The 10,380-nt window shown below is 41.1% G+C and overlaps 1 protein-coding gene across 1 annotated transcript; it reads left to right on the top strand.

Moving 5' to 3' along the window:
* Nucleotides 1-948: 948 nt before the first annotated feature.
* LOC139909941 (solute carrier family 35 member F2-like) lies at nucleotides 949-9,201 on the top strand. Its single transcript, XM_071897120.2, has 8 exons — nucleotides 949-1,058; nucleotides 2,355-2,530; nucleotides 3,790-3,917; nucleotides 4,709-4,868; nucleotides 5,945-6,101; nucleotides 6,175-6,227; nucleotides 7,110-7,264; nucleotides 8,786-9,201. The coding sequence occupies exons 1-8, from the start codon at nucleotides 949-951 to the stop codon at nucleotides 9,155-9,157; spliced, it is 1,311 nt and encodes a 436-aa protein (XP_071753221.2). The 3' UTR covers nucleotides 9,158-9,201.
* Nucleotides 9,202-10,380: the final 1,179 nt, after the last annotated feature.

Below are 10,380 nucleotides of genomic sequence, written 5' to 3'. Positions count from 1 at the left end.
TTTTATAGCACCATTCATACGTAGAATGCAAATGGACAAAATACAAAATACAAGCTAAATCAAAGACAGACTGTGTCTAGTAAAACGACATTAAGACAGAAAGAAAGAAAAATAGGTAATTAAGGATAATACTTGTAGTGTAGGAACGACCCTTTATGCCTATCAATCGCAGGAAGGAACCTCTATGTACCTTAATGGGTCATATGTACACTACCAGTCAAAAGTTTGGACCCACCACATTTTTCTTTATTTTTACTATTTTCCACATTTTAGAATAATAGTAAAGACATCAAAACTATGAAATAACACAAATGGAATCATGCAGTGACCAAAAAAGTGTCAAACAAATCAAAACTACCTTATATTTTAGATTCTTTAAAGTAGCCGCCCTTTGCCTTGATGGAAAGGCAAAGGCTTCGGAAAGAAATTCATACATAGGATCAACTTCACTATTTATATTTGTCTAAGAAACAAATTTCAAGCATTTAAGCATGAGCCTTTAGATCAAAATTGTTCTACCAGTCAAAGTGTAGGGAACATGCCTTTTTCTCAGTGGGTACTGCATAAAGTACTTCTGTTTTTGACCATTTACACCTCAGTGAAAACACTGATGAAGCACATTATCTTCCTCTCTTCCTCTCTGAGTATCTTATCTCATCTCATCACATCAGCAGTTCCTTTTACTGTCTGCCACGAGCAGTTTGGCAGTGAAAGCCAGAAGAAGCACGATGATGACTTCTGTAGATTCCTCTTTCATCATCACTTCTTATCTCATCGCCCTGTCTTTACTAGACTGGATCTCTGCAACACATATTCAGAAGTCAAGGAGTGATCTTTGCCCTCTTGATTCTGTGACTGTTAATCATTCAGCTGAGCGGAGGGAAGGAGTTAAAAAGCTTGTGGGTTCAGTCGGTACACTGAAAACTCAAGAGAGGATTTTGTGCCAACATGGCTGGTAAACAGGCTGAGGATGCACCGAGGGACGCGGACATCAAAAATGACCAGAGTGGATTCATCGGGAGGATCAGGAGATTCAAGCCAAAGGAGGTTTTCACCTGGTGAGTTGACAGAGAAGAAGAGAGAAACAGAATCAGAGACTTTTTTCACTCTCAGAGAGAAGTTAGCCTGTAATTTTGAGCTGTATTTGGAGCTGTAACCTCTCAGCACTGGAACAGTATCTTATAAATGAGAATAATGATAAAGCTTATTTATATAGCACATATCTAAAAGCAGAGTTTACAAAGTGCTTTACAGGAGGGGATAAAAAAGAAGGAATGGTGAAATATAAAAGGAATCCAGGACAGCACTCCAATTAATTTATATTTATTGCGGCAATACATATAAATTAATTAGAATGCTGTCTTGGATTCTTATTTGTCACACATTTTTTGAGGATTCAGCACCCACATAAATGAATGAAAGATTCAAGTCAGGGTCGAGTGCATTTTTTGGTAAATTGTTTAAAGAAATATAAAAAGAGGAAATAAAATAGGAAACACAACAGGTCAAAAAACATGAAATGAGATAAAAGACATAAGAAACAACATACGGTTAAAAGTGGGGAAGATGGAGAGTGATCATACAAAAGTCAATAAAAGTGTGTTTACTGAATCATCTGGTGGTTTACAATGTGCTGGTACATGATGATTTGGACTTTTTTAGTAAGAAAAGTGCCTTTTAGAACCAAAATGTTCCTCCAAGATATTTTTGGAGGGTGTACATTGCAGGTGTGTGAGGTATTTCCCTCGGTGTGGTTAGTGCTAGACACATAACTGCAAATTTAAAGATCTACTGCTGTTATCAACCATTATTTCAACATAAAATAAAGTTTGTGTCCATAATTTAACAATGAAAGTACTTCAAAATTATTTTCAAACAAGGCAAATCAAACATGTAATCATTCATTTTTTCCCCCCATAAGTAACTATATTCTGTTTGCTGCTTTTTTTGGTGATTAGGATTAGTTGCATTCTTTTTGTTATGGGATTACTGTAGTCCTATTACATGTCAACCCTGCAAAAAAAGACTTTACATACAGTGCAAAGGCAGATAAGACAAATGAGCTTGAACTTGATATGATGTCCTTGTCTTGAATTGAATGTGTTCTTGTGGTCGCTTGTGAAGACAGTTGTGATAATTCAGGGACTCATAAGGAATATTAAATATCTCCTGGTGGCAACTTGAACACAGTGTCTTCAGTGTTTATATGCAGAGTGATACCTTTGCTCTATAATGTCTCAAAAATTAATATGGTAATGATTTATTGATGTTTGGCCCAGCAGAGAATAGTCAAGGGAAACTATTTGCTTGTTTTAACACATAACACATGACACATAATGCTTTCTGTCCTCCAGGCAGCTGGCCAGGACGGTGGCCATGGGTCAGGGTCTGGCCGGACTCATCTGTGGGACGGCCATCAGCTCCCAGTACCTGGCCGCAGACTTCCATGTCAACACGCCCATGCTGCAGAGCTTCTTGAACTACAGCCTGCTGTGTGTGACTTACACCACCATGCTGCTCTGCAGGACAGGTGAGACACCACTCACACCTGGATATTAGAATAGAATCAAACTGCACTGATATATGTAGCAACAGCACTAATTTAAAGTATGAATTAATAGAAATATTACTAAAAGTATCAGTTTTGCACTATTGTTATTGTTAGTATTGTTTTATACAGATACAAACATAAATTAATAGTATAGAAATATAGCAATAGTTTAGAAGACAGTTAGAAGACAAGTATACAAATGCCTATAAAGCTGAGAAACCAGTGTCAAGTAAAAACATCTGGGTTCATAACTCAACTGAAAACATGATGATACCCACTAGAAACAGGCTTGTGACCCATTTCAGGTTTTCCCATTTCCTAAAGTTTGAGAAACGTTGTCAAAATAGTATGTGTCACATATTACAGCAAATGAAAGCAGTAATACCACAGTTCCCAGTTCACAGAGGTGCTCAGGTTCCCTGTCAGAGAATATTAACCTGCAGGTTCTTCTGCCAGAAAGAGGAAAACCACTCGCTTTAAAAATTCACATAATGCTGCTCATGTGCCCAAGGACAACTGGAAAGGTTTCACTCTACAGAATGAGATACATATTCACCATTTGAAAACACATTGGTATGAAAATAAAGCACATAATGGGTTACTGTTAAAGTTAAAGTTCAACTGAACAATTCTCACTCTTATCTGTGATACAATCAAGATGTAAATGACTTGACTTTGTGGATTACAAGAATATTTTTTTAAACTTTAACCCAATTAAGCTGTGTTCCACAGTACTGCTGAGAGTTTTGAAGTATACTGCAATTGCTGAAACATAACATCCAAGGTGTTCTTGCAATCATCATTTCTACATTTCTACATTTAATTTCAATGGAGCTACACTTTGGTGTGACATCACAGATAAGGGGGAGGGGCAAACGGCTCTTACACAAACTTGGAGGGAGAGTCTCATGTCACATGACTTCAGAATAAGGAATAAAGAGTGTGTTGAATTAAACATGGCATCCATCTCATTACACTGTTTATTGAAATGTAATTTAGGTTGTAGTTTATTACCTATTCAAAAATTGGTAAAGTCCATGCAGTTTGTCAGTGGATGTTTTGTCAAATGAATGGTTATTTGCTCATGAATGAATGCACGGGGCGTTATTTGTCTCTTTTCCTCCCCATAGAGGGCAGCAGTGAATATTCAACAGTGTAACCTGACTTGTCCTCGGGCATGTGGGTAAAAAACTCATTTTCAGTACTGAAGTTCAGGGTTGTTCCCCTTTAAAATGCAGGGGATGGCAATATTTTTCAGATTCTGAAGATCAGGTGGTGGAAGTACCTGCTGCTGGGGCTGGTGGACGTGGAGGCAAACTACGCTGTGGTGAAAGCTTACCAGTATACCACACTCACCAGCATACAGGTAGGTGCAGGACTGTGTTGGTGTGTGTGTGGCAGAGGCAGAAGTAATCTCATTGGTTGGAGTTAAACCTTAATGGGTGGAGCCAGAGAATTTCCATTTTGATACATCAAATTACATTTTCCACATCTCATAGTTTAAAATGGTGATTTGTATGAATATTAGTGAAAATTATGTTTTATTGACCTTGTTTTGCTGTTTGCTATGATTGGATAAGATAAGATAGCACTTTATTAATCCCCTTTTCAGGAACCATACAAATGCACACTATGCTGATTGTATGTATGCAGTATATAATCTTCAGTCTCATACTTTCTGTTTTGCACTAAATGTTCAGTGGTTGTAATTACTTTGCTGTATCGTATCAAGTGTTGATGTGTGTCTGCACCTATCACACCATCATAAATTACAATACATTTGAATCTTTTAATGCCAAAAAACTATATATCCATTTGGGAAAAAAGCTACTTGAAATTCAGTATTTAAAAAATGTTACTTGTTTGTAAGTAATCGTCAGAACTTGAATAATATCCCAAAGTCTGATTTACTTTCATGCCATTAGTCATTCTTAGAGTAGATGGTGTCAAATGGTGTAGAATGAAACTCTTCATATGTGCATAGGATGTGTGTGTGTCTGTATGTGTGTGTGTGTGTGTGTGTGTGTGTGTGTGTGTGTGTTATCACTGCACATACAGAGATATACGTATGTGTGTATATTTAAGTGTGTAAGTGTGTGTATTTGAGTGTATTTACGTGGTGAATCAAAGAGATTGTGTTTGTGCCCCTGCCTGCAGCTGCTGGACTGCTTTGTGATCCCGGTCCTGATGGTCCTGTCCTGGTGGGTGCTGAAGACGCGCTACAGGCCGCTCCACTACATCGCCGTCTGCGTCTGTCTCCTCGGGGTGGGGGCCATGGTGGGGGCCGACCTGCTGGCCGGGCGAGACCAGGGCTCCAGTAAGAACCTCACTGAAGGCTTTATTCTCTCGTTAAAGAGGAACTGAACTCCAAACCCCTCCTTCTGTAGAGGACAACCAAAGATCAGCCAATAGCAGATGGCCATTTCAGCAGCATGCTTTTTACCATTAGATGTCAGGATAGTGACTTTAACTGCCTTTCCTCTCCTCTTGTCACATTATGGCAGGGGAAGATTTAAGTTAGTGGTGATTATTTTACAATATTGAATGTCCTCTCCACTTTTCTTCCTTCCCTCCTCCTCTCCCCTCCTCTCTCCTCTCCCCTTCCTCTCCTCTTCCTTTCCTCTCCCCTCCTCTCTTCTCCTCTGCTCTCCTCTCCTCTTGTTTCCTCTCCTCTCCTGTTTCCTCTCCTCCTCCTCTCCTCTGCTCTCTTCCTCTCTCCTCCTCTCCTCGCCTCTCCTCTCTCCTCCTCTCCCCTCCTCTCCTTTTGTTTCCTCCTCTCCTCTCCTCTCCCCTCTCCTCCTCCTCTCCTCTCTCCTCCTCTCCTTTTGTTTCCTCCTCTCCCCTCCTCTCCTCTCTCCTCCTCTCCTTGCCTCTCCTCTCTCCTCCTCTCCCCTCCTCTCCTTTTGTTTCCTCCTCTCCTCTCCTCTCCCCTCTCCTCCTCCTCTCCTCTCTCCTCCTCTCCTCTCCTTTTGTTTCCTCCTCTCCCCTCCTCTCCTCTCCCCTCTCCTCCTCCTCTCCCCTCCTTTTGTTTCCTCCTCTCCTCTCCCCTCCTTTCCTCTCCTCCCCTCTCTCCTCCTCTCCTCTCCCCTCTCTCCTCTCCTACCCTCTCTCCTCTCCTCTCCTCTCCCCTCCTTTCCTCTCCTCCCCTCTCTCCTCCTCTCCTCTCCTCATCTCCTCTCCTCTCCCCTCTCTCCTCTCCTCCCCTCTCTCCTCTCCTCTCCTCCCCTCTCTCCTCCTCTCTCCTCCCCTCTCCTCTCCTCCTCTCCTCCTCCCCTCTCTCCTCTCCCCTCCTCCCCTCTCCTCCCCTCTCTCCTCCCCTCTCTCCTCTCCTCTCCTCTCCTCCCCTCTCTCCTCCCCTCTCTCCTCTCCTCTCCTCTCCTCTCCTCCTCTCAGCCTCTAACATCTTGTTAGGTGATGGCTTGGTGCTGGTCAGTGCCACGCTGTATGCCGTGTCTAACGTGTGTCAGGAATACACAGTGAAGAACCTGAGCAGAGTGGAGTTCCTGGGGATGATCGGCCTGTTCGGCACTCTCATCAGCACCATACAGATGTAAGTGTGTGTGTGTGTGATCAATTCTGACATTTTTAGAACATATCTTGAATGTTTTTTTTTTTTTACACAGAGTGATCCTGGAACGCCATGAAATTGCCACCATCCAGTGGAGCTGGCAAGTTGGTCAGTACTTGTCTTACATAGAAACATTTTAATGACAACACACACTTTGAGTAGGATAAGATGACCATGCTGAGATTTCCCTGCTCCATCTTTTTCTGATGCGCATCAACATGCATATTAATTAGGTTGAAAGTGCCAAAAGGCTTTCACACGTAGTTTCTCTCAGTTTCTCTCCTGATTTGGCTGGAAAGTTCATCAGCGCTTTTCTGTGTGATAAAAACCAAAGTTGAGCATGAGTAAAGCGGCATTAAGTAATCTATGACCTTTATTGATTTCTATTGGTGACCAGATTGGGATTGGGGATTGTGAGAGTCTTGAAACACCAGTGAGCGGGGAGTTTTTGTTGCAAAATAGAGTCCGGGCCGGAAAGTTAAGTTTTGAAAGCCAGAAATCTCAGCAGCTGGGGAAGTAATCATCATCATGAGTCACTGGTATTGATCAACAACCCTATCAAACCCCCCACAGATATATTATGGTCATTTTGTGCTATGGGACAGTAAAAATCTTATTTATTGCCCCATTAAAAGATAAGAAAGTTTGTCCACCATACTGCTATCATTCTGCAATACTCCCCTCGTCTTCCTCACTCTTCTTCCCCACCTTCCCCTCTCATCCTCCTCAGGTCTTCTATGCCCTATAATATCATATATTAGCATGGTATAATATCTATAATAAAAACCACAGAAAACTGGCTGTTCAACCATCCCATTCTAATCCTGACATGTAATTTCCTCTCTCTCTTTTTCAATTTCCTTTCAATATCAAATGAGCTTTATAGACATGAAGGTAATACTGCCAAAGCTTGTCCGTACTCTCCCAACCAAACAGTACTTTACCTTTTCCATTCTGAGCATGCACTGACAGCAGCCTCCTCTCCTCCAGGCCTGCTGTTCGGTGGCTATGCGTTGTGTATGTACACTCTGTACAGCTGCATGCCTGTGGTGGTGAAGCTGACCAGCGCCACCTCCGTCAACCTCTCCCTGCTCACCGCCGACCTCTTCAGCCTCTTCTGCGGCCTCTTCCTCTTCCAGTACCATGTGAGTGGACCTGCACACACACACACACACACACACAAGCACACATATGTGGATCACCATGCAAAATACTGTAATAATCATACTGTTTTGTCATTTGCTTTTTTGGCTGTGTGCAGTTTACTATGGAAGCCCATTGAGGACATATATTGTATTCATACATTTTATTTACGCCATTTTCTCCATTTCTCTATCGCCATTATCTTGAGATCTACACGGTTTATATGAGATAATTCTCATTATCTCGAGATAACAAAGTAATTGGCGAGAGTAATTATCTCGTTATCTTGGGAAAACAAAACTTTGTACCTGAGATAATAAATTAATGTATATGATTCATCGAGATTGCCAACTCTGCTGCATGACATGCTGACTGACTGAAGACGCCCTGAAATCTAACAGGTTGGCCTACTTCAACATTTGGGTTTTTTAATAATATGCTTTCTTTTAGGATGTTAGTTCTAGGCAGAAAATGATCTCATTATCTCAAGAAAAATGTTTTTTGTTATCCCGAGATCTCAAGATATCTCGAGATAATGACATAAATAACGCTATATAATAAGAAAATTAACTTGTTATCACAGGAAAACAGCGTAAATATAATGTATGAAAATATGTCCTCCATGGGCTTCCGTAGTTTACTGACGTCACCTTACAGGATTTGTGGGTATTGAAGTTCAAATGGTTTCAAACAGTTTCCTCTCGCTGCCATTTAACAAAGTCCCCTAGTGCAGCTTTAATGATAATGTCTCAGGTTCAGCTTCCTTTCTACACACACACACACACACTCTCCTACTGCCTCGCCCACCCTCCCCCCCCTCCCCCTCCCTCTCTCTGGGTCGCGGTGACCCTGGTGAATGTTTGAGTGACAGGCGGTGTGTTAATGACTGCATATCAGGGTTAAAGTGTCATCTCAGCGTCACGTGTCTTCACACAGCTGCACGCTCACACACAGTTCATACATTCACAAGCCTGAAAGTGCGGAAAATATCTACCTTAACAAGTCATTTAATCCTCTATTGAGTCTTACTATTTTCTTAAAAGAGGACATAAAATTCTACCAACTGGCTCAGATAATCTAGCTCCTCTACACTGTTGTTTCACTTGTTTCAAGAATTTCGAGACAATAAGATCACTCATAGATCACACTTGATCACACTTGTTTTTCGAGAAAGTCCCTTGAATTTTTTTGAAAAGAATGAGGTGGATTGGAATTAAAAAGTAATTTTTGTTTTAAGAAAAAGAAGATTTTGTATGATTTTTACTTGCTGAAATCAATAATCAATAATAATTAAGATCACTCAGCTTGTTTTGAGATGAAGGCCCTTTCAATATTTTTGAAAACAATTGAGGTGAATTGGAATCAAGAACATTTTTTTCACTTGTTTTAAGAAAAATATGATTTTCTGAGATCAATGTCACTTGTTTTAAAGAATTTCCTTCAAACAAATGACAAAGCAGGTAACTGCACCAGTATAAATCTGTATGTAAAATGCATTAAATGTATAACCTGTGTTGCCTCAGTTCTCTGGACTGTACCTGGTCTCCCTGGTGGTCATCCTCATCGGCTTCATCACCTTCAACGCCGTGGCAACGCCCTCTGACCCCGCAGACCCCGACCCCTCCTCCTCCTCCTCCTCCTCACCTGTCACCTGGGAGGAAGGTTGCTATGACAATCCTGCAGCCACTGACAACTACACCACCAACCAGGAAGTAGCAGTGAGGATCACAGCTGAGGAGGAGGAGGAGGAGGAGCGACAGAGCGAGGGAGAGGAGGAAGAGGAGGAGAAGAGGAAGAGGAGGAAGAGGAGGAGAGGTTCGGGGCCGTCCTGCAGCCTGGGAGGAGGGATGGTGGATGAGGATGTCGCTGCAGTTGGACGCAGCACTAAAATGTGAGCTGCAGCACGGCAGCCAGTCAGCAAAACTCTTCGTCTTCACCTGTTGTTTGTGCAAAATGCCAAAGAGAGAATGGAGCTGCTTAACCAAAGAGAGACAGAGAGGAGAAAAGGCTCAGAAAACAAGCAGATGCTGTACAGTTCCATGATGCATTTGGTCCGATGAGTATTGTTCTTTCTGAATGTGAGAAGAGGATTCACAGCTGAGGTGTGAAGATTTATAGTTAAATTGTCACAATAACTTTTAGTTCCTTTCATCGCTCTGATCCTGCTCAGTAAACGGAAGATATGAAATCGCTGCTGAGTGAAAACCTTGTATCGCAAAAGTGTTAACTTTTCAAGAATTAACCCCTTGCATCCTGAGTTTCCCCTTAAGTAGCTTAACTAGTAAGTTAGAAATTTTTTTTTTCCATATTGTACCTCTGCTCATTCCAACTCTTCACTGAAGCTACAGCTGCTACTGAGTGAAATATTCAAACCCAAGATGCCGTCTTTTTATGGCTGCAGGACTGGCAGGGTGGAAGAGTTAAGAAAAACAGATTTGTTTTCAGCTTGATGGCCATACATTTTTTACTTTATCACCAAATTTGGAGGATTTTTGTTCAACGACAATGTGTAGAAAGTAAACTGTGATGTTTCATAGCACACGAGTATAGAAGAGTGCAGGCTCACCCCACTGCACTCTTACTGTACAAAATCATTCTCAACTTCAAAAACAAGCTCCTCTTTTATGGACTGGTTTTTATACATAAAGTAACATAATGAGTGGGTTAATTGAAGCACTTTTGACTTTTTCACTGTTACATTTCAATAGAATTGAATAGAATATTTAAATAATTGAATTAAATCTGAATTTCAATAAAGTACTAAAACTGTATAGCAGCTGCTTATGTTTGTGTGTGTGTTGTCCTCAAAACCAGTCAGGCAGAACTTTATGTTGAAATGTATATTGCAAAGTTCTGTTGATCATTTATTCAGATGGTAAAACATTTCTAAGTTGAAGTCTGACTCTGCTGATGTACATTAAATGAAAAGCTGCACCATACTGGAAAAATGTGTGCTGTTCTTTTTTTTGCTCAGTATTGCAAATGCAATATAAATTGTGATACATGCAAATTCTGCTTTTCCGACATCATTTCTTGTCCAGAGAATGAAAAAAAAGAGTTGTGCTTCCCTCAATACTCTCTAGCATTTTTGACAGATGGAGCAAAACCAACAGAAATG

This window comes from Centroberyx gerrardi, chromosome 6 (genome assembly GCF_048128805.1).
Source record: "Centroberyx gerrardi isolate f3 chromosome 6, fCenGer3.hap1.cur.20231027, whole genome shotgun sequence".
NCBI classification, from domain to species: domain Eukaryota; kingdom Metazoa; phylum Chordata; class Actinopteri; order Beryciformes; family Berycidae; genus Centroberyx; species Centroberyx gerrardi.
This window is presented reverse-complemented; position numbering and strand designations above follow the sequence as displayed.